The sequence below is a fragment of the Neomonachus schauinslandi genome, chromosome 8, assembly GCF_002201575.2.
Source record: "Neomonachus schauinslandi chromosome 8, ASM220157v2, whole genome shotgun sequence".
Lineage (NCBI taxonomy): Eukaryota > Metazoa > Chordata > Mammalia > Carnivora > Phocidae > Neomonachus > Neomonachus schauinslandi.
Window position 1 is genome coordinate 108319360 of NC_058410.1, and position 22891 is coordinate 108342250.

A 22891-nucleotide genomic window follows, 5' to 3' on the forward strand; every position below is an offset into this window, starting at 1 on the left:
AGGGAGGCCCCACCCACCGCTGTTGCTGGCCATGGCGCTGCGGGCAGCTCTCACTATCAGAGCTGTTCTCTTGCTGGGGCTGGGAGCTCTTTCTTGGTATGTCTGCTCCTTGGTCTTCCTCTGCCTGCTGGAGCCCGAGGATAAGCCTCACTCTCCTCCCCCGGGCTTCGGATATCTGAAGGCCGCCGTCCTTGACTTCTCTTCTCTGGCCAAGTGCCCTGAGCTGCATTTGACAATTCAAGGTTTCCAGCCAGGCCTCCCCGACCCAGGCGCCTCCTCTGGACCCACACGCAGTAGTCCCACCCCATCGTGACTTCTGCTGTTTTCATCTGTCAGCCCCTCCCCCTCTTTTGGCTACAGCGCCCCTACTTCTTTGGGAAGCTTCCCCTCCTGGATTCCACATGGTTCTGGAGGGGCAGCCAAGTCACCCGCCCTTCCTGGCCACAGAGGCCTGGCCCATCGTAGCCCTCCATCCCTTGACACGGTGACTGGCCCAGGAATGAGGACCCTGGGGTAAAATGAGAAATGTCGGGTAGACACAGCGCATGAATGTGCCTCCCTTTCCCACCTCCCCCCCAGTGCTCCCAGTGTCCTACCTGCCTGCAGTGGAGGGGATGAGGCACACTTAGAGATGGCAGGCCCTGTGGACTGTAGAGGCTGCTACAGGGTTGGGGAGAGGTAATAACACCAGATGAGAAGGAAGGAAGGCTGGGAGGAGGCTCTCCTCTGCAGGAGGTGAAGGGTGAAGGGGTGGCTGGGTCAACAGGACGGCTGTGGCCATGGGTCCACCCTATGCCCGTGTCTCCACGTCATTCCAGGAGCGTCAGAATATAGAAAGGAGCATAGACATGGAGGCGACAAGGGGCGGGGTCTGTGATCTCTGGCCCCTCTGCTGCCCCCACATGTAGCCTGAGGCTCTTTTCTTGCTCAGGGCCAGTCCTGGGAGCGACCACACTGCCTTCCCGCTGCTCCGCCATGGGGAGTGTCTGCAGCAACTCTCCTAGGAGCCTCGGGGGCCAGCCCTCAGTCTCCCACTGCTGCCTCATCTCCCAGTGGTGGTGAGGGGCGGGGCGTGGGCGAAGGCCCCCGGGCATGACTGGTTGCAGGCAATCCAGCATGGAGGCTGCTTACAGGTCCTGGCAGCCCTGGAGCCATGGGATCGGCAGGGTCTGGGGCTCAGTTTGCCCAGCTCTGGGTACCAGCACGGGGAATGCCAGTTAAATGTGCTAAAAAACAGAGAGAAGCTGCTAGAAGCCATGCAGGCAGAGGGGCCGGCTGACCACCCTTCCCCTCATTAGCCAGCCCCTTGCTTAGCTACTTGCTCGGTCCTGGGGCAAAATCTTATGAGTCTGGCACACAGCTCACCCAATGGTCACGGCAGTCCTGGCCAGAGGCAACTTGGCCTCACCACCTTCTCCTCCCATAAATGTGTTAATGCCTGTCTTGGGTTAGACGACTCAGGGCATGAGGACTTCCAGTCATTAGAAATCTCCCAGGCAGGGGCGCCTGGGTGGCTCAGTTGGTTAAGCGGCTGCCTTCGGCTCAGGTCATGATCCCAGGGTCCTGGGATCGAGCCCCGCATCGGTCTCCCTGCTCGGCGGGGAGCCTGCTTCTCCCTCTCCCTCTGCCTGCCTCTCTGCCTACTTGTGTTCTCTCTATCTCTCTGTCAAATAAATAAATAAAATCTTTATTTTCCTGAACACTGTGGCAACTGTTACATTTCCAGAGTCTCACTGATGTTCCATGGTCTACATAAAGACACTGAAGCGAAGGGAAGGAGCCTCCTCCCTGGGGCTCACAGCAGAGTCAGGGCTAGAACGGACACCTGGCTCAGACCAGCCAGGTGGCAAGCAGATCGGGGAGCCAAAGGAGAACAGCTATGGAGTGGAGGGGAAGAAGGGTCCAGAAGTAGGGCTTGCTCTGGAAGGGTATCTAGATGGGCAGGACTGGCTGGGTGGGAGGCCTCGAAGACAAACGCCACTGGCTTCGCAGCCCCGCTGAGGGCCACATGGCAAGGCTGGGGGAGGCAGGGGGGGCGGAGGGGTGGACAGAAGCTCTCTGCAGCACAGCCCGGGGCTGAGCAGGGCTGGCCGCAGCTCTCTGAGCGCCCAGAAGTGTGTACGTGTGCTGTGTGTGTGGGGGGGGGGGGGGGGGGGGGGGGGGGGGGGGGGGAGGCTGGCTGAACCCTGCCCCTGGCCTGCCCACAGCCGGCTCAGCTGCTCAGGTTTCAGCCACCGTCCTAAAGAAAACAGCCTGGAGCCTGCAGCAGGAAATCGCTATTTGCATTGGAGAGGCGCCTCTTCCTGCCACGGCCCCCAGGAGGGGAGAGGGCCAGGGAGGGGGCCTTCCTGCCCACCTGAACCAGACCTCAAGTCGGTCAGGCGCACCGCGCCCCTCCTCCCGGCCACCCTAACGGCAGCCCCCAGCCTTGGGGAAGACCTGAGGTGGAGTGGGGACTGCATGGAAGCCCCCCGCCACCATCTGCCCTCCTCAGGACCGAGAGCCACGGCAGCGAGAGAAGTGGCGCTCCTGTGGCCACGTGACCAGTGGCACACCACTGTGATCAGGCGGCTCTGTCAGCGTCACAGCAATCCCACCTTTAGCAATATTCTACAGACACAGCTTGTTCGCGCTGCCTTGTTTGTCGTAGAGAAATAAAGGGAAGGGGCTAAGCCGGAGCGGGGTAACCGGGTGGCCACTGGTCCTTCGGTGGGACTCCAGGCCGCTCTTCACTGTGCTCAGGAAGATCCCCCAGACGAATGGTCAAGCGATAAAAAACAGTGCAGGACAACGCGTAGAGAATTTTGACATCTTTGTAAAAGAGAAAATAGGCGTATATGCTTGTGTATGCACAGATGAGCCTTTTGTACTTTGGGTGTGCAATCACTAAACAAACATTCAGATCAACAAATAGATAAATGAACACTGGGGGGCTGAGGAGATAGGGCTTCTCTCTTGGCTTTGGTCTTGACTATGTGACCCTGGACAGGTCCCTTCCTCTCTGTGTCCTGAGTTTCTTATGAGATCCTAGAGGTCAGGGAAACCTTGCTGTTGGCAAAGTGAGGGCTGTGTACCTGTTGGGGGGTGTGTGTAGGGGAAGCACGCCATGGTCTGGTCAGTCCTTCTCACCCCCTTACTACCTCCTCCTGCTGCAACCGCACCCACCTCCCAGTCACGGGCTGCTCCCCCATATGGCATTCCTTAAGAGAGTTCACATTTCATCTGGCCCTTTTTCTGAGCTCCCTCCTTCCTTCCAGAATCCCTCCTGGCCACTCGAGCCTTTGTTCAGGAAGCAGTGCCCACCAATTTCTCCACTTTCGGAAGCCTTCTCCAGCCCTGTCTTCTCCTCAGGGGGATCTGAGTCCAACCACGGGACAGTCCTCTCACTCACCCTGGACACCTGGCTTTCTCCAGGCCCAGGATGGGGTGAGGAGGGCTGCCCTCCCAGCAGACATCGGTGCCGGCCGCATGGCCTCCAAGGCTTTGGCTAATCCCGTCGGTTTTCTTCTTCCTCAGGCCCCCTGACAGTCTGGGACTGTGGCTGGGCCGAGTAACCTCCACTCAGGCCACACTTGCTTCCCAGCGTGGCCCAGGAGCAAGCCCAGGCTGCGACGGGCCTGAGTCAGCCCCTCCCCGGGCACTACTCTACCACTGACATAGGCGGCACCCAAGCCCCCGAGCCATCACGAGGAAGGGCTTCGAGAAGCAGGAGTCAGCAGGAGATTAATTAATCAAAACCGGAACACATCTGTTGTTAATTAATTCTATGCCAAGGGTTAACTCTTCCCTCCCTGGGCTTCCCCATCCCTTTGGCAGGAAGAGGGAAAAAACGGTGGGGAGTCGGTACCCCTCTTCTTCCTGCCTTCAGGGGGAACATGAAGGAGGGAAGGGACCCCAGAGGGCAGGGAGGCCTCCTCCATCAATTGGGTGCTTTGTGTGTGTGTTGGGGGGAGAGGGAGTGTTTGCTTTTGAGACACTACTCCTGAGTGCCAAGGAGATCTGAGACGGACAAATAACTTTATTTACAGCAACAAATAGGACAGACCCACCCTCCATTCCCTCCCTCTCCCCTTCCTGTCTTTTCTATACTGTTCCTGTCCCTCCTGGCCCAGCCATGCCCTCTGGGGGACCTCGGGGGTCACTGTAGGAGTCAGGCCCCCCACGAGGGCCCCGTAAGGAGACTGGGGAAGGGCTTGGCCCAGGACGGGCTGGGATGTCTCACTTCACATTTTGCTGAGCCTGGGCGGCGGGAGGCGGGCCCCAGGGGCCGGGAGAGGTAGAGAAGCGCACAACCCGCCGGCCCCGCCTCCCCCCGCCCGCGCTCCTGCCCCCCACTTTCACAGTGTTCTCGCCGGGGGTGGGGGGGCGGGGGGCCAGGCGCGGGTCCCTCCCCGGCCCGCCCCCCAACCTCGGGTCGTCGGCGCTGCCACCGGGTCCAGGCACCGCGAGGAGGAGCCGGTGCTGCGGCGGCTCCGCCCCCACCCTCCCCCACCAGAGGCGGGGCCGCGGCGCGCGGGTGGGCGGGGCGGCGCGCGGTGGGCGGGGCGGCGGCGGTCAGGAGGAGAAGCAGAGCCCGCAGCACTCCATGCAGATCTCCAGGCAGTCGGCAGACTCGCAGCAGGCGTCCACGATGCCGCAGTCCAGGTCGCAGGGCAGGTCGCAGTCGGCGCACTCGCCCGAGCCACAGCAGCAGCAGCAGCCGAGACACGAGTCCTCGGAGCTGCAGGAGCCGCACGTGGCGCAGTCGAGGACGATGTTGCACAGGGTCAGGAACTCGCAGAACAGGCAGGACAGGATGCAGTGGACGCAACAGTCTGCGGGCACGGGCGGGGGACAGGGCCGGTGAGACAGCCAGGGTTGAGGGACCCAGGCTCAGAGGGCTCATGGCCCAGGGCTCGGCGACTCTCCCACTGCTCCCACACGTGGGACTGCGAGGGGCCCAGCTTTCCAGCTGATGACCCCAAGGCACAGAGTTACATGCACCTGCCCAGTTAGCTGCAGAGCGAGGGATCTGAGCCCAGGCCGTCGGGATTGAGTCCCTGCTCTTCACCACCCTTAGTCATTTATTTACCAAACCCTCGTGGTAGCATGTCCCAGGCACTCTTCTAAGTGTTGGGCATGAATGAACCTCATTTAAACTTGCAACAACTCCGTGAGATGGGGCTACTATTAGCCCCACTTGACAGATGAAGAAACTGAGACACAGAGAAGTCGCTTCAGAATATACCCAGAATCCTACCATTCTGCCCGTCTCTCACCCAGGCAACTGCAACAACCTCCTCTCTGGTTGCCCCAGCCCCCACCCTTGACTACCCCTTCCTGCATCTACTCCCCACGCATTAGCCCAGAGGGACCCTTGCAGAACTTCAGTAGAGTGTGTCCCTCCTGTGCTCAGAACCCTCAGGTGGCTTCCACCTCCCTACGAGTGAGATCTGGTCTCCTCCCACACTCTGTCCTCCTGGATCACTCTGCGGTGGCCTTCCCTGACCACCATCTTTACTACTGCAACCTGCTGGCCCCACCCCAGCACCCTCAGCCCCTTGCCCTGGCCTGCCTCGCCTCTCCCCTGGAAGGACTTATCACCGTCCATGGCACTATGCGGCTCTCTCCTCCCACTAAAATGTAAGCTCCACAAGGACAGGTGTCTTTGTCCTTTGTAGTCACTGATACGTTACAAGTCCCTAGAAGGCGCCCGACATTGAGGTGCTGAGTAAATAGATGGTAAGTGAATGAATGCATGAGTCTACCCGTGGGCAGCCAGCTGGTAAGTGGTGGAGCTGGGAATCGAAACCAGGCAGGCTGGCTCTGGAGCCTGCGCTCTGAGCCGCTCACTGGGCTGCCAGGATGCTGAGCTGGCCTCCCTCCCGGGGGGCTGGGATGCAGCGCAGCATCCAGTTCCCCTGACCAGGCGGGCCCCTGGCACAAGGCTGCTGGTCCTGTGGGAGTCCCACACTGCCATGGAGGGTGTGACCCTGCCATCCCATTTCTGTGTGGAGGGACTGGGGTCTCGTATAGCTGGCACCCCTGCCATCTACCTGCAAACTGAACAAGGGCGTTCTCTTCAAACGCAAATCCAGTGAAGTCACCACCCCGTTTAAAATCCTTCAATGGCTCCCTATCGCCATCCAAATAAACTTTTTTAAGAGAGAGAGAGAGAGCACGTGCCTCGAGCGTGTAGGGGGTGGGGGACAGAGGGAGAGGGAGAGAATCTTAAGCAGGCTCCACACCCAGCTCGAAGCCAGAGTCAGGACTCGATCCCCTGACCCTGAGATCATGACCTGAGCCGAAATTCAGTCAGACCCTTAACCGACTCAGCCACCCAGGCACCCTATGCCCTCCAGATAAAGTCTAGGTCCAGTGCACAGTTTACAAGGTGCCTTCACCCCCACAGCTCCTGCCCGCTTGGACTCTCACCTCCCCCCAGTCCTCACCTAGAATTTCATAATCTAGCCAAGATAGCCTTTCTCACTTCTGTGCTAATACTCCCCCTGCTAGATCCTCCTACTCACCATTTAAGTCTTGCTCAGACCTCCGGAGCTTTCCCAGACTCCCCTCCCCAGCTTTCTGGGCGGGTGTGGGTGTCCCCTGTGTTTGCATAACCTCCTGTGTGTGGCTTTACCACATTTATCACCCCATATGGTGATTACCTGTTTGTCTTTCTCATGAGAGCTTTGTGAGGCCAGGGACTGGGTACCCAGCGCATAGCACAGTGCCTGGCACACAGCAGATGCCCAGTACATTTTTAAATGAATGGACATTCCTTTCATAATTAAGACTGTTGGGCAGAATCTTCTCTGTAGGAAGGCTGATGAACATTTTACGTGCAAATGTGTACACTGAATCCTGTTTGCAGAAGACCACGCTGGAATCCCCCAGTGTGGACAGGATGCACTTAAAAATTCTGGGGTGAAGGTCAAGCACCACTGAGCTATAGGCAGCTGTCACCCTCTTGGAATTCATGGCCGGGGCGGGGTAGGGAAGCTGGCTGCCCAGGGCGGCCCGGCAGGGGACCCTTGTATTGCAGGAACAATGGCTGGTGTATCTGGGTTCCCTGCCTTCCCACTGGCCTGCGCAGCCCTCGCCACACCCTCAGTTAAGTATCCAAAGGTGCATCATTTTATTCTGCAGGTATTCTGCTCTCACTAAACAGGCGGTCCATGCCTTAAGGAAAATTTTGTTTCCAGAAATGGAGTGGCTTACGCTGGCTCAGCCCAGATGGTTTCATTCCTTGTTACAGCAACTCTGGGAGAGCATGGACGGGAAGGGGTTGGTCTTGAGAAGGCAGAGAGGCCTCACTTTCCCCAGCAGGTGTAGTTGGCCAGATTCCCTGGAGGCAGTGTTAAAACCTGGACTCCTGGGCCCCACCCAGAGGATCAGATCCAGGCCTGGCGTGGGGCTGAGCCTGCGCTTCTAACGAGCAACCTGCTGAAGATACTGCGGCTTGTCCCTGCCTCGTGCTTGGAGGGGTCCTGCTTGGAGGGGCCCGGCTGAGGAGGCCTCTCCCAGGGAGGGGGGGAGGGGATGCTTACCTTCCTGTGCCTGGAGGGGTATCTGGGAGGCAGTAGATTTGGTGCTGCCCTTGCTCTTCTTGCTGCCCTGGCTGGCGAGAGATGGGTGCGTCTGCAACTTCCGGTGGGCCTTGGGGCCACCCAGGGCACCATTCCCCGCTCGCCTGGCGCTGCCCAGCTCTGAGGGGTGGCCTGAGCCATTCGCCACTAGTGGGGTGCAGCTCAAGGGGTTCCCCTGAGGCTGGCCTAGAGAGATGATGAGAAAGGTTAATGGGGGTGGGGAGCGCACGGCCTCCCAGAGCTCTGCCCCAATCCTGCCTGCTTCAACCTTAGATACGCCACAGGTCACCTAGCCGGGCTTGTATTCTGCAGATGGGGAAACTGAGGCCCAGAGAGCAGAACTGACTTGCCCAGAGGCACACCAGGAAATAGTTGAGTTGAGCCTGGCTCATGACCCCCAGGCCAGTGCTCATTCCAGAAGAGACAGAGGTGCAAGGCAACAGCGGGGGGCTCAGAGCCCTGGACGCCACCTTCTTACCCCACGTGAAATCCATCTCCTGCTCTTGGGGTCCTGGGGTTTTAGCAAGAGTGGCGGTCGGTCAGGGGGGAGGGATTAAGGACTGTTTGGCTGGGGGGCGGAGGGACAGCAGTGAAGCGTTAACCTTCACCTCGGCCCCTGCCAAGCCCCCAGATATTTTTGCCCTTGGTGTGCTGGGTGATTTATTGGAAACATCTGTTTGGAGATGAATGCCCTGGCCCTGGGCTCCAGGGGTGCCTCAGAGCAGCCCCTCTACCTCTTCTCTTCCACCCCAGCTCCCCTGCCCTGTCTGACTCTGCGGGGTGGCTGGCAGAACGAGTCTCCTGGGGAGCCCTGGGGGTCTGGGTGAGGGGGGAGAGAAGGGAGGAGAGGCCTATGGTGGGGGATCCCCAAGGCCAGGAACTCCCTGAGTCCCCATGCCAGGCTGAGGAACCAAACTTCAGCTTCATCAGTGGGGTCCAGGGAATGCTGGCCCTAGCGATCCCCCCAAAGCACCCAGTCCCTTTCCTTACCTCAGGTTTGCTCACCTGGATGACATGGTTCTGTCTGCAAGAGATGGGGGCAGATACGTGTGTGTGTGTGTGTGTGTGTGTGTGTTTGGGGGAGGGGACTGAGAAGGTGACAGGGAGAACTCTGGGCCCCCTCAGCCGCTCAGGGCTGTTGGCTCCTGGGCGGGACCCTCTGTAAATGCATAAATGTTGGGCACTTCCATCTCTTAGGCACTGGGGTGTGGGTCCCTGACTCCCTCTAGGCCGGGCCCCTGGGTTTGCATCATAGTACGAGGAGGTGTCTGGGGGGGCGGCTGGAAGCTGAGGAGAGGGGAAGGTGGCCTCAGTGCTTGCCCTGACTGAGAGGGCCAGGCCTTCTACGAAATGGTTGTAGTGACAGCACATCATGGAGTACTTCCTGCTTGCCAGCCCCCCTTCTAAGTGCTTCACATGCCATTCTCTCACGAACCCTCTCAGTTTCTCCCTGAGGCGGTATCCACCTTTCACAGATGAGGAAACTGAGTCCCGGAGAAGCACAGGAACTTGTCCAAGGTCCCACAGCTAGAAAGGGTCAGACGTGGGCCCAGCCTGGAGGCCAAGAGCTGGGACTCAGAGCGCAGAGCGGGGCAGAGGCTGGGACATGAAGGACTGGGGACGAAGCTGCTCCTATCAGTCATCCCTCGTCTTATAACTCGTACCTTACATGTTAGGCTGTTATTACATGCCAACAGCGTGCCAAGAGCTTTCTGTAGAGCAGCTTCTTTACACATCTCAATAGATCTACTGTCATTGGCCCCATTTCACAGATGAAAAAAACGGAAACCCAGAGAGGGTAAAACTTGCCCAAGGTTCCACAGCTAGGAAGTGGAGCGGGGGGACAGTGTGGGGGGGGGATGGAGGTTGGGAGAAAGGCACCGAAGGCCAGGTGGGGAGTCAGGAGAGGATGGGAGACACAGCTCTGGAGAAGCTCCATGCTGGGAGCGTTTGGCCCTGAGGTATGGCTGGTGCCTGCATCTGGGTAAACAGGGGTAAGGCCATGGCAAGCAGCCAGGCCTGAATCATCCTGCTCCCACCTCTTGGCCCCACGGCGGGAGACTGGCCTGAGTCCTTGGCCAGCTTCCGTGCCCCCTGCCCCGATGCCTAAACATGGGCACAGTGACCGGAGGGTGGGAGTGTGTGGTGAGCTGAGGGCCCTGGGAGGTTTGGACAGACACAGAGCTTGCCTGTGGCCATGGCCGTGGGGGTGGCCATGGGGGCTGAGTCACAGAGCAAACACTCGGGCCCATAGACACAGAGGTGTCTGTCCAACTCCCATCCAGGCCCCCTCCTCTGTGGCCACGGCGCTGACCTCTTTCTCTCAGTTCTGCTGGTGGGTGTGTCTAGAGGAGGCTGAGGGCAGTGCGCTAGCAGGATTTAGTAACCCTGACTTCCAGGGAGTCCAACTTAGCCCCAGATGCCCTGGCTGACGGCGGCTCCCCCTCAGCCATGTCAGCTGAGCAGGCAGGCACAGGAAAGAGCCCTCGGCCAGGAGACCTGAGTTCCCCAGCTGTGTCCAGGCTGAGTGGGTCTGCGTGCCTCAGTTTCCTCATCTGTAAAATGGACTTGGCACTCGCTGTCCTGTACAGGCTGGTTTGAAGAGTCTGAGATCAGTCAGGGAAAGAAAGTTGGAAAGTGCAAATGTGTCTATAGATTTTGTGGATCTTCTTATTAACTACAAACAGCTCTGGCTGCCCCTTCCCCACCCTTGAGGGTGAGGGCAGAGAACTTTCTCCCTCCCAGGACCTCCCTGGGGGCCTTGAGCCAAGCCTGGGAATAGGCTCCTTTCTGCTCAGAGTAACTGGGGTCTTCTCTCTTTCCTTTTCACCCTCGATACCCTGAAGGGTGGGGCTGCAGGGGGCTCTGGCTCTGGGGCCTCAGCACCTCCAGCTCTCTTCCTCCTTTCATATGGTCCCACGCCCTCTGCTCTTGAACCATATTGCCTGGAGCCCATCCACCCTCCTTGTGAACTAATGTTATACTAATCATTTTGTATGTGGAGGTCTCTTTCCTAGACAGAAAGGACAGTGACTGTGTCCTACACCTTTTCGTTGCCCACACTTCAAGGTTCTGGCCCAGTGCTAGGCTCCCATGGGCACCCACTGCATTTCCGCCAGCCCATAGGGATAGGATTCCCTAGCACGACCCCCACGTGTTGCCATTCCCACCCCTCGGCCCCCTAGGACTCACATGTCACAGCTTCTGTGGGGACATCGAGGTCAGTACTGTCCAGGGGCTGAGGGGCCCCAGGGCCATTGCCCTGGGGCATGGGGGATGCCGCTTCCTCCAGAGAGCCCTCCTCTAGCGCTGCCTCCACAGGGTGAGTGGATCCGGTTACTACCTCCAGCCCAGGCAGGAGGGATGGGGTCTGGGCTAGAGAGAAAGCACATGACCAAGGTATATTTTCCAGTGCCCTCCTGTCTGCCCAGCCCTGGTCCCCTTCCCGCAGCCCAGAATGCCATAAGCCCTCATTCTCGGCCTCTTTGTACCAGCTACCCAGCCCTTACCCTATCTGGCAATGGTGCCAGGCTCCAAAATAGAAAGCTCCCCAAACGCAAGCCAGGAGGGATCAAGGATATGTGTGTATATGTGTGTATACGAGTGTGTGCACATGCGCACTTGGGTCTGTGTGGTTGTCAGGGAGAGGGGCCAGAGATGTGCAGCAGAAAGGGACGTGGGGAGAAACACGGCGCAGGAGAGGACAGACAGATGGCCAGTGATGGACGGACAGGGACAGGCATCCAGAGTGACAGGAAGAGGGAAAGAATCAAAGGGCCAGTGAAAGGCAGAAGCCGAGAGAGATGGCATCAGAAGGCGGGATTGGGCGCCGAAGGAGGGAGCCCCAGAAACCCTGGGACCGACAGCTTGGGACGGGAGGGAGACTCAGCAGAAAGTGAGGGGGAGGCAGGAAAGGATGGGGACAGAGGCAGAGGTGACAGAAAGGGGAGTATGGGGCAGGCAAGGGCGAGAGGGACACACAGGGAGAAGCCAGGTCAGAGAGGATGACAGCAGGGAGGGAGAGTCAGAAACCTGGGGTGAGGAGAAGGATGGGCCCGAGGTGGAGGGGCCAGGCAGGAAGAGAGGCAGGGAGCCGGCCCAAGAGGCTGGGAAGAGGCAGACCACAGCCACACGTAATTACAGTGACTGGCTCGACCCCTCTGCGCAGGGTGGGCGGAAGGCAGAAATGGAGCCTCCTTCAAACCCACAGCTCCTGAGGCAGCAGGACTAGGGCCCCCTGGGGCCAGGGGGAGGGGGGAGATTGGGGGGGATGGGAGGTGGGGGAGGGAGGCAGCAAGGGGCCTGAGCTCCCATCCCTCGGTGTCACCAGGGATGTAGGAAGGCCTGAGGGTGAGCAGGGAGGGTGAGGTCAGGGATCACGGGGCCCAGGGCCAGGCTGGCAATTACAGGGTGCAGGGTGCACCCCAAGCCTCTCATCAGACCCCAGTTGTGCAGTCCGGGGGACGGGGGCTTCGAGAGGGTGTCCCCCCCACATGCCATGTTGGGAGCAGGGGAGACACAGAAACGAGGGACTCAGAAAGACGCAGAGACCACAAGGGAATAGGGAGAGGAGAGCCACAGGCAGTCAGAGAAGGAAGAGAAAGGGCAGGAACCCAGAGACTAAAGGATCACCACCCGCCTGTGCACACCACACAAAGTGACCAAGAGAGAGACACGCCCAGGGCGACCGAGAGATAGACAAAGACTAGTCTTGGAAATAGAAACAGACTCAATCACAGAGAACACAGGGGCCTCCATGCGCTGGCCTTCTCTGAGCTGTCTCCAAATGAAGCCCAGCCAAGACAGGGCGCAGGAAGCCACCATCAGGAAAGCCAGTGAGGGCGGGGCAGGCAGGTCTGGGGCCTGGGAGCAGCCTGAGGGGAGAGGACCATCCAGGGGCTCAGCTGCCCCCCGGGCCCTGAGCAGTCCTTGTTCCAGAGATTCCCTATCCCCCACAGCCTGGGGAACCAGGCCCCAGGGGACCCAGGTAGGTAGTTCACACCTGCCTGGGAAAACCACAGGTCCTTTGCAGAGACAGGAGCTGGGGTGGGAGAAGGGCACAGAACTCCTGCAAGCTCGGGAGGGTGGCAGAGTTGTAGGCTGGGCACCCCTCATGGTGACCCTGGCCGCTCCAGGGAGGGAGGGGTCGGTTCTGTCCTGCCCCATCCAGTCTTTGGGCCAGTTGAGAGCCCCCTATCTCCTGGGTTCATGAGAGAGGAGTCAAATGGCTTTTGGAAGATCACAGGGCTGGGGCAAGGGGACCAGGGGAGCCGAGATGACACACAGGGCGGAGGGAGGAGCGATACCTGCTGGATGGTGCCTCTCCCAGCCCTGAGCCTGGGCTACAACAGCTCAGCCATGGCTCTTGGGGGCTAATACCAAGCTGGCACGAAGAGGGAGGCTCAGGGCTTGCTCCGGATTCCTAGGAAGGGAGGGGCCTGCCCAGTTGCAGCCTCTGGCCCTTAGAGGCACCGTGCCATGGCCCTGACGGGTAGCACTGTCTCTCCCATGTGGTGTAATGAGAAATGCCTGAGCGAGGAGCTGGAAGACCCAAGCCCTGGCTTTTATCAGTAGCCAACTTGGGCAAGTTACCAGGACTCGTGTTTCCTTGTGTGTAAAGGGTGGTGGGGGGGGAGGGGGGATCCTTATGCTTATCCCTCAGGGTTTCTAAGAGTAAATGAAATGCTCAGCAGTGCCCCAGAACGCAGGGGGCCATTCATGAACCTTCTGTCTACCCACCTTCTTTCCTCCTTTCCTTCCTTCCTGCCTGCCCTCCGCCTCCCTCCCTCCCTCCCTTCCTGTGCTGTTTGGTTTAATATTTATGAAGCAGCTATGATGCCCCTTGCAATATGTCAAGTGCTGGGTAGACCAAAACCAGGAAGAGGAGGTCACTGTCTCAGGAGTCATCTGTGAGGGGTGGGGGGCAGTCACATACACCGAAGGGCAAGAGGTGCACCAGGGCTGTGGGGGCACAGAAGCTGGGCACTCATTCCAGGGGTGTGCGTGCACGTGTGTGTGTCTGGGGGGCTTCCTGGAGGAGGCAGTGCCCACACTGGGTCTTGAATGATGATCAATCAGCAAAGAAGGGGGAAAGAACGTTTCGAGAAGGGCAGCAGACGCCAACACCCCAGGGTGAGCGGCTGCAGCATGAGCAAGGGAAGCCACAGCCGTTTGGCGGTGTTGAGGCTGGAGAGCCTAGAGAACTGGGGCCTCGTGGTCGCTTCGCAGGCTCCCTCCTGCGGTCACTGGGGTGCACAGGGATGACACCATCGGTCCTATAGTAGAAGGAGCCAGGATTGCAGCTCTCGTGGCCCCCCTCCAGGGTTGGAGAGGGATGAAGGCGAGACAGGGGGGTTAGGGAGACTGGTCCCCATCTGCGCCCTCCTCCCCCCATGTCGCCACTCTCTGGCAGCGTCTCCTTGTAGGTCACCTACAGGGCTGGTGACCTGGAGGCCAGAGGGGACAAGTAGTTAGAGAGCCCAGACCAGGTCCCGAGGAGACCCTCCTGCAGGGAACCTGCCGTTCTAGGGTGAGCTTCAGACCTCGGAAGGGTATCAGGGAGGTAAGACAATCCAGTCCAGTCACCTTGACCCGGAAACACGGAGACACGGGTCTCCTGGAGCCAAGAGGTGACCCTGCAGATGTGACACTGAGGGCCTAAGAGGAACCCGTGCTGAGTGGCTGGAGACATGGAAGCAGAATGAGAAGGCATTAAGAAGTGGTGGGAAGACCGGAACTCTGAACGAGAGGTACTACCTGGAGGGCCCCGGTGCCAAGAAACAGCTCTCCCTAGAAGCCCACAGAGCAGAGAAGTCAGACAACAGGGGGAGCCCCAGGGCTCAACCAGCAAGAGACCAAAACAGCCTCATTTTCCTTCCTGTGACCATGAGCCCCCACTGTTCAGCACAGAGGGGAGAACATCTCTCTGGAGAAGCTCCCAGAGGAATGTTCAAGAGGGTAGAGATGCGGAGTGCGCTGGAAGGAAGTGGAGGCCAGCAAAGGCCAAGGGCTCTTGTACGGATGTGCAATTCATGTTTGGCATAAAGGCACCTGCCCAGGCTGGCAGGAGTGCCTAGTTAGGGCCCCATCCTCCCCAGAGGCGCCATCTGCCTGCCCAGCTACGTCCCTGCTCCGTGTGACCAGAGGGCCACTTTTATCTAAGGTGCACAGAAGGTCACACATGCCCTGTCACACGGCATCTCTGAGCAGAAGCCCCTGCCCTGCACCTCTTCTAGGGTCTCCATCTACAAGAGGGGAATATAGAAAGGCAGCCTCAACACACTTTGTTCCCTAACACGGGATAGGGTTGGAGCCAATGCCCTGAGTTCTGGAAAGACCTCCCAGCAGGGAGTGGAAACGTGCTGTTTAAGTCCACAAGCCCGGGGCGCCTGGGTGGCTCAGGTGGTTAAGCGTCTGCCTTCAGCTCAGATCATGGTCCCCAGGCCCTGGGATCGAGTCCTACGTCGTCAGGCTCCCGGCTCAGCAGGGAGTCTGCTTCTCCCTCTCCCTCTGCTTTTCCCTCTGCTCGTGCTCGCTCTCTCACAATCAAATAAATAAATAAAATCTTAAAAAAATAAATTCATAAGCCCAGGAGGGAAGGCCAAGAGACTCACAACTTCAGCAGGAACCCTGTTGAGTTCCTTCTGGCCGCCTGCTGTCCACCAAGGTGAGGGGTGCTCTTGGGACAAGGAATGGGGGGACCTCTTCTAGGTGGGATGGGTTCACTCCAAGCCTGGAAAGTGCCCACAGGACCCTTGTTCTGGAGCTCCAATCTCTGGTCACTCAAACCCAGACCTCTCCATGGTCTTGTGGACAGTGGATCTAAGCTTCCCCCTTGGAGCTTTGACCATCTCTGGAGAGGGCCAGGATCTCTCTGCTCAGAGAGTAGTGACTGAACTCCACACTCCAAGCTCTCCTTGGCCTGGCATTCAAGGCCTCAGTTGACATCTTCAACCCGATGAATGGACAAGGATCCTGTGTTCCAGGCAGCCTGACCTCTCCATGGCCCCAGGTCACCACCGGGCCTTCTGAGCAATCCACCCATACTTATGCTTACATGTTTTCTCTTGACCAGAAGGTTCTAACCCTCTCCTCTCTCACTCCCCAAATCCAACCTATCTTTCAGGCCTCCCCAGCTTGCTCCCTTGGGATGGTGGCAGAATTCACCCCTGCACCCCCAGTGGGCACTCAGCAAGTGTCTATTGCTGAGGACTGAATCCTGGATTTGGGAATGCCCCAGGTCAGGGGCAGAAGAGAGAATGAGGGGGTGAGGATTAGGGGTGGCACTTGGCTCCAAACCCCAAGGAGGTGAGAATTTGGGCTCACTGGATGCGCCCTTGTGACACACCAGTCCCAGTCCCAGCCCCCGGGCTGAGGACTGAAGAGGGCTTGAGCTGGCCAGTTAGGCTGGGTCGGGTTGGTCTTATTTTAGGTCTGAAGACTCCAATTCCCCAGGAAATTCAATTTAGAACCAAGAGCAGGAATGTGACGCCTCAGTGCTGGACAGAAATCTGCTGTGGGTTAGGGAGCCAGGCTCTCCCGGGCTCGCAGGGGTGGGTGGAGAGGAGGCACTGGCGGGGAGCCAAGGGTGTGGGGGCTTGGCCACCTGCCCCAATCAGAGGTGCCCTGAGTCTCCTTGCACCCTGTCTGCATCTTGGGCAGCTGAGGGCGGGGGGGGGGGGTTGCTCCCTAGCTGTCCTGCCAGCCAGGCCCCCCAGGGGCAGTGTTCAGGCCCTGCTCTTCTGTCGGCACTCAGCAGGGAGTGTGGGGGATTCTGGTCTCGGCTTCAGGCGTCTGTGGGGTTTTGGCTGGGTCTCCTGCGGTTTGGGCTTCCTGGGCAGTAGGGCTCATTCTCCCAAGGCAGCAGAGCCAGGCCTCTTTGAGTTATGAAAGCCACATTGTCTGGCCCAGCCCAGGCTGGGGAGGGGGCTCTCTGGGCCTCTGGAGGGTGTGAGGGGGCGCCTCAAGTTACAGCCTAGGGCTTTACCCCTCCAGGTGGCCCACCCTGCCCCAGCACATTAAGTCCCTCCTCTCCCTGCTGGGACTCAGAATGGGTTACACGGGGCAGTAAATCTTGCAAGGAGGTAGCGGGGGAGAGAGCAGAGAAGAATAAGCGGAGAAAGAAGGCCGGGCGAAGGGAGAGGGTGGGAGAAGAGAGGCCCAGAAAGTGAGGAGGGGTGAGAGAGGCCAAGAGGGAGAGAGGCTCCCAGACACAGAGAAAGATCCTTCCCGGTCCCGCCCCAACCTCTCTCTCTCCAGGCTGAAGGAGTCCACTTCTTGGAGGAGCTCATCCCCCAGAAGTCTCTGCTCCAGGGGCCCCACCAAGAGGAGAGGATCTGAGGGCTAGTGGGGATACGCAGCAGACACATCAGTCCCGTGTATGCGTTGGCCCTTGGCCAGCCATCTCCTACTTGTCCTCGCTCGGCTGTAGGAGCCGCCCCGCCAGGCCAGGCCTGGGCGTGCAGCAGGTAGATGTGGGGAGCCCACAGCCTCTCCAACAGGCACACCGGCCCCTATGGGCAGTGGAGACAGAGGCCAGAGAGGGGAAGTAACTTGTCCAAGGCCATGCAGGGAGTTAGTGTCAGAGGTCCAGGACCCGACCTTCTTATTCAGAGACTCAAAAAGGGGAGAAAGGGAGGAAGGCAAAAGAATGAGACTAATCTACAGCTGAGACTGAAGTCCCAAAATCTGGGCCTAGACTCCTGCTCTCCACCCCGCTGCCCCTGAACAAATCCCTGCTGCTCCTGACTTCTCCCTGGCCCTATGTGCCGCCATGAGCCTCAGCTTTCATGGGCACAGTCAGGAGAATGGACTGAGAACCACAGCCCCAGGGCGCTCACCCTATACCCCTCAGGGAGACACAAAGCCTTCCAGGGTTGGGAGGCTCCTGCAGGAATCCCAGAGGTTACAAACCCTGCGAACTGGGGGTAGGGGCATTTCACTCCGGCTGTGGGCACTTGGTTGGAGTGGGTGTGCGTGTGTATGTGTATGTGTGTGTGTGTGTGTGCGTGTGCACGCGTGCGCGCGCCTGCAGGGTGGGACCGGCCGGGACAGGCCAGGCCCGGGTGAAGAGGAAGACCAGGGAGACAAGATGGCAAGGAGGGGAGGGGCCGGGTCCTGGAGCCGCTCTCTGCGGACAAAAGTTTTCGGGAAGCGCTAGACTCTCGTTGGGTTGGGGGAAGGGAAGGAGAGAAAGACTCAGACACCCCAAGCCCCGCCTGAGGCCCCCATAAATATTTACACACTGGGCAGAAACGGTTGGGACACAAATCCCAGACGGACAGACACCGCGCTGTGTGTGTGTGTGTGTGTGTGTGTGTGTGTCTGGTATTGGGAGTGGGGGTAGTTGGAGCCAATTTGGCGCAGCCGCCGTCTCCATTCGGCCCTGCCCCCATCACCCCAGCCCTCCACTCTCCTTGGACCCGGTCCCCGATACCCAGATACCCAGTCTCCTTACCCCCACCTCCACCCAAGCTCCCCAGAACCGTCTCCCCGTGTCTCAGGGAGGAGGAGTGAGAATTAGCAAATCCCCCCACCAATTCCCCCAACCCCCATCCCCCTCGCCGACCCCCCCCCCGCCCCGGCCCGGCCGCCTGCCCCCGCTCCTTTCCAGCCTCGCTCTCCATCCGCGGTCCTACCTGGGCCCGGGGCTGCGCTGGGGGCTCCATGGGGCGCGTCGCAGTGAGGGGGGCGCTGGCCACTCACCTGGGACATCGGCCCGGGACCTGCAGAAAACAGAGCTCAGCGGGCGGGGCCGACCGTCCCCTCGCGCGAGCAGGGGAGAGGGGGACGCGCAGAGGGTGATCTGGCCGCAGGCGCGCGCCTCCCCCCTTTCGAGCGCGGCCACCGACCAACTCACTCGTGCAAGCTGCGCGCTACTCGCTACTCGGGGATCACCGCGCAGGGGCTGCCATGTGCGCCTGCGGAGGGCGCCCCAGCCGAGGGGCCGCTCGGCTCCTCGCCGCTCGCTCCGCGCCCCCTCCCCTCTCACTCGCTCCTTTCTCCCATTTCGGCGCCAGCTCGCGCCGCTCGCCCCCTTCCTTCTTCCTTCTCTCTCTCCGGCCCCCTCGCTCCTCCCCCTCTCGCCTCTCCCCTCCCCTCTTCCCAGGCCCACCCTCTCCCCACCCCCTCCTCGCCTTCCCCCGTCGCCCCCTCCCCCCCACGTCCCTTCCCCGCGCCCGGCCCGGCGCAGCCTGGGCCGGACACGTCTGTCCGCGGGGCGCCGCGGCCCAAGCCCCCACAGGAAGCCGACTCCGCGCGTTTCCTCCGCGACCTCAGAGCTGGGCCCCAGTCTCCCCAAATCTCCGCTCGTCCCCAGGCCCAGCGCCCCGAGGGGCCGCCCGAGGAGCTGCGCCTTCGCCTTTTCCTGCCCTCAACTTTGCAAAAGTTTGCAGAAAATCAGGAGAATGAGGGAGAGAAACCACTCTGGCCACAACCGCCTCGAGCCAACTGTCTGAATAATTGTGGCCCCAAATCTCGTAGTCCCAAAGATGGGAGTGATCAGGGTCCTCGGGCACCCTTCGCCCACCCCGTCGGTCTCCGCCCCGGGCCGGGGGCTCACAGACCTCGTGTCCACCCCGCCAGAAGCTGTCCCTCGGGAAATCCGGTTAGTGACCATCTAGCCTCCTGTAGCAGCCCCAAGCATCCCTAATCCCCCCATTCCCGCCAGCTGTGCGTGGGAATTTATGTCCGAAGACCAGCTTTGGAGGCAAAGCGAGGTTCTCGGAGTTGAGCCCTTCTTTTGGCTCCAGACCGGAATCCGAGGCCTTCCAAGTTGCGGGTGCTCGGGGGAAGAGGAGAGAAGGGGCCCCTCCAGGCAGGGACAGCCCGACGGCACATCTGGAATTGTGAGCTGGGTCCCTCCTCGGGGCCGTGGGTACAGGGAGGAGCCGCCGTCGGGCAGCCCGAGGGGGGCGAGGACCCTCAACGTGACCCCGGGGCCAGGTCCCCGAGAATGGGGGGAGGGCTTGGAGCCTGCGGCCCGCTGGCTGGGGCTGGGCGCGCCCGTAGGATGGTCCTCAGGTGGGGCCGCCGCTGGGGTGCCAGCGTCTCGGCCACACTTGACCCGGGCCGCCTCGGAGCCGAGTCTGGGCGCCCCACCACGCGGGCCAGGGAGCAATTAGGGAGGCGGCGGCGGCGGCGGAGGCGGCGCCGAGCCAGTTCCCCAAGTCCCGCCTTCCAGCCCGGGCCTGAAGCAGGGGGCTGGGACGCGGGGGGCCGAGTGAGGGACTCCGGGCCTCTCCTTGGCCTCCTCCAGCCCCCGCAGTCGCTACTTACGCCGCTCCAAGGCCCCTGCGGCGCCGTCGTGGCCAGGACCTGCCGCCGCGCTCTTGCCACCGGCGGCCGCGTCCCTGCGATGAGCCCAGGTGGCTGCGGCCGGAAGGGGGGCTCCCGGGTCGGGAGGCAGGGTCCCGCTGCCGGGGCCGGGCTGCCTGCTGCGGGGTCCCCCCGGCCTGGCGCCCCGGGAGCCAGCCTCGATCCAGCTGCTGTCTGGGAGCTCTGGAGAGCAGAGTGGACTCCCCCTTCCTGACAAGGGCTGAGTCACCAGGACGCACCCCCGCCCAGGTTCGGCGACTGCTGCATTCTTACCAGCTAACCTGGGCCTGCGGCATGGGCCTCGCCCTCCTCCAAGGGGGGCGGGGGGACGTTGTCTCCAGGGCAGCCCCCGCCTTCTCTCCCTGTCCTCTCTGGCATATAGGGCCCCCTCCCCAACCACAGACCCTAGCGATGCACCCCTTCTCAATCTCTATCCCCGTCCCTAAACTCTGGATCAGCCCAGTTCCCCATCCTTACTGTAAGTTGCCTGCTTGAGCTCAAAGTCCTAGGAATCTGGCCCAGTCCTACTGAATACGTTTGGTTTGTTGGAAATGTAAAATACGCTTTAAATGGAATCCCACACGCTGTTTTACAGGTGCGCTCAGTTGGTGAAAATTCAGCAAGGTGAACATTTAAGGTACATGCGGTTTTTTTCCTATGCCTATTATGCTTGAATAAAAAGCTTAAAAAATCAGTGTTCCAGGGCAGAGCACAGTAGGATGTGAGGGCCAGGTGGTGGGCCTCCGCATGGCATGGGACTACAGTTCACATCCCAGCCCCACCATCCTGTTTCCCTGGAGAAGTCTGTTCACTTCTCTGAGTCTCAGGAGGGATGAACACTGGGGTCCTCGGTGGGGAAATCAATCCTTTTACTGTTACCCAGGGCCAGGACTAGGGTAAGGTAAATGGGGCCCTTGGCTAGGGTGCAAAATTTAGAAGGGTGCTGAGATAAATAACGTTTTAATCCAATATTTTAGTATTAAAAAACCCAAACAAATCAGCAAATCACAGCCCTGCCAGCCAGTTTTCTATTTTTATAAATAAAGTTTTACTGAAACCAGGGCTGGGGTTAGAGCAAAGCCAATGAGACAGGATTGTGCAAGTGCAGGATTAGATCCTGTGTTGATTTAAAGTATTGGCAATTTGTGCACTGTGGATTTTTTGCAATAATTTTTTTAAATTTTTTATTTATTTTTTTAAAAAGATTTTATTTATTTATTTGACAGAGAGAGACACTGCGAGAGAGGGAACACCAGCAGGGGGAGGGGGAGAAGGAGAAGCAGGCTCCCCGCAGAGCAGGGAGCCCCATGTGGGACTTGATCCCAGGACCCTGGGATCATGACTTGAGCCAAAGGCAGTCGATTAACCTTCTGAGCCACCCAGGTGCCCTTTTTGCATTAATTTTGATTCTTAGACATTGCGGGAAAATATTGTTTATCTTCATTACTGAGTTTTCTTTCTTTTTTTTTTTTTAAAGATTTTATTTATTTATTTGACAGAGAGAGAGACAGCGAGAGAGGGAACACAAGCAGGGGGAGTGGGAGAGGGAGAAGCAGGCTTCCCGCAGAGCAGGGAGCCCGATGCGGGGCTCGATCCCAGGACCCTGAGATCATGACCTGAGCCAAAGGCAGTCGCGCAACCAACTGAGCCACCCAGGTGCCCCTCATTACTGAGTTTTCTGATGCCCCTTTAAGTTGTGCACCTGAGCCAAGCGCCTTGATCACTCTAGGCCTGGTACACCACTCTTTTTTTTTTTTTTTTTAAAGATTTTATTTATTTATTTGAGAGAGAGAATGAGATAGAGAGAACATGAGCGGGGGAGGGTCAGAGGGAGAAGCAGACTCCCTGCTGAGCAGGGAGCCCGATGCGGGACTCGATCCCGGGACTCCAGGATCACGACCTGAGCCGAAGGCAGTCGCCCAACCAACTGAGCCACCCAGGCACCCTGGTACACCACTCTTTGTGAAGCACCTGGCTAGGACCCCAGGGCAAGTGAGCAGAGGTTGAACTTGACCCTTCTACCCACTGACACACAACACCAGGTGGGCTCTGCTTCCCAGCCCACGCCTAGCTTTCCTGGGGCCCACTGATCAGTTTGGAGTAAAATGCCAAGTCCTTACAATGGCCTTCGGCCTCCCTTAGGTGGGTTCTTCCTACCTTCGCCCCCATCTCTCTCCCAGCCTCGTTACTTCCTGGGTTTATTTTTCTACTTGCCTCATGCTTGCCTCAGGGCCTTTGCTCTTGCTCTTCCCTCTGCTCAGAATGTGCTTCCCCTAGACCTTCCTGTGGCCCCCTTCCTCATCTCTGCCTTTCTTCTGCTTGCATCACCTTCTCAGAGAGGCCATCCCGGAACCCTCACTGTCCCCTCACACCACTTTATTCTTCTTCAGAGGCCTTTCCACCCTGTTTTCTATTACATTTGCTTGTTTATTGGCAGAAGGAAGCTCCAGAAGAAAGGGGACTCTGTCTCGTCTGCTGGTGTATTCCCTAGAATTTTGTCTGCCCCAGACAGCTCAGTAGATAGTTGCAGTTTCACAAGAGGCCTGAGGGGGAAGGAGCTAATGCAAGTCACACAGTGAGTGAGTGAGTGACAAAATCGTGCTAAATCCCAGGTTTCCAGACTCCCAAACCAGTACTCTTTCCAGCCTCCTGGAAGCCAATCTGAAGAGTCTACAAAGCCTCCCCAGAGCCCTCCAGAGTGACAGTGACTCTGCACAGCTCTCCCTTATAGTCCTGTGCACACAATGCACTCCCAAGGCTGGCCCGGCTCCAGCCCCTGGTGTCCATCCCTTCCCAGTGTCCAGCAGGCATGCACGATTCTTCCCGGCTTCCTGTCTCTGGCACAGGGCCGGTCAGGAGCGTCTGGGCTGGGTTCCGCAGCTGGACCACAGCTGTGGTCTTTGCCATGCCTGGGAGAAGGGGGGACAGGACATTATGGCTCATCCTCCCAGCAGAGGGCTGTGTAGAAGGGGGTGTGTTTGTGTGTAGTGGTAGAGCCTGCTGGATCG

At 59.2% G+C, this 22891-nt stretch overlaps 1 protein-coding gene across 1 annotated transcript; it reads right to left on the reverse strand.

The window, feature by feature from the left end:
* Positions 1-4071: 4071 nt before the first annotated feature.
* MDFI (MyoD family inhibitor) lies at positions 4072-18572 on the reverse strand. The gene is made up of 5 exons (XM_021692058.1): positions 18427-18572; positions 18206-18292; positions 10761-10943; positions 7530-7754; positions 4072-4814 (listed from the first exon to the last, which is right to left on the reverse strand). The coding sequence occupies exons 2-5, from the start codon at positions 18279-18281 to the stop codon at positions 4555-4557; spliced, it is 744 nt and encodes a 247-aa protein (XP_021547733.1). The 5' UTR covers positions 18282-18292; positions 18427-18572; the 3' UTR covers positions 4072-4554.
* Positions 18573-22891: the final 4319 nt, after the last annotated feature.

What these genes read in the sequence shown, in the direction of transcription:
- MDFI (XM_021692058.1), bottom strand. Translation starts at nt 18,281, where the DNA reads ATGTCCCAGGTGAGTGGCCAGCGCCCCCCTCACTGCGACGCGCCCCAT. An exon ending in CCCCACAGAAGCTGTGACAT is followed by an intron (nt 7,755 to 10,760) that starts GTGAGTCCTAGG and finishes TCATCTCTCTAG; the next exon opens with GCCAGCCTCAGGGGAACCCC. An exon ending in ACCCCTCCAGGCACAGGAAG is followed by an intron (nt 4,815 to 7,529) that starts GTAAGCATCCCC and finishes CCGTGCCCGCAG; the next exon opens with ACTGTTGCGTCCACTGCATC.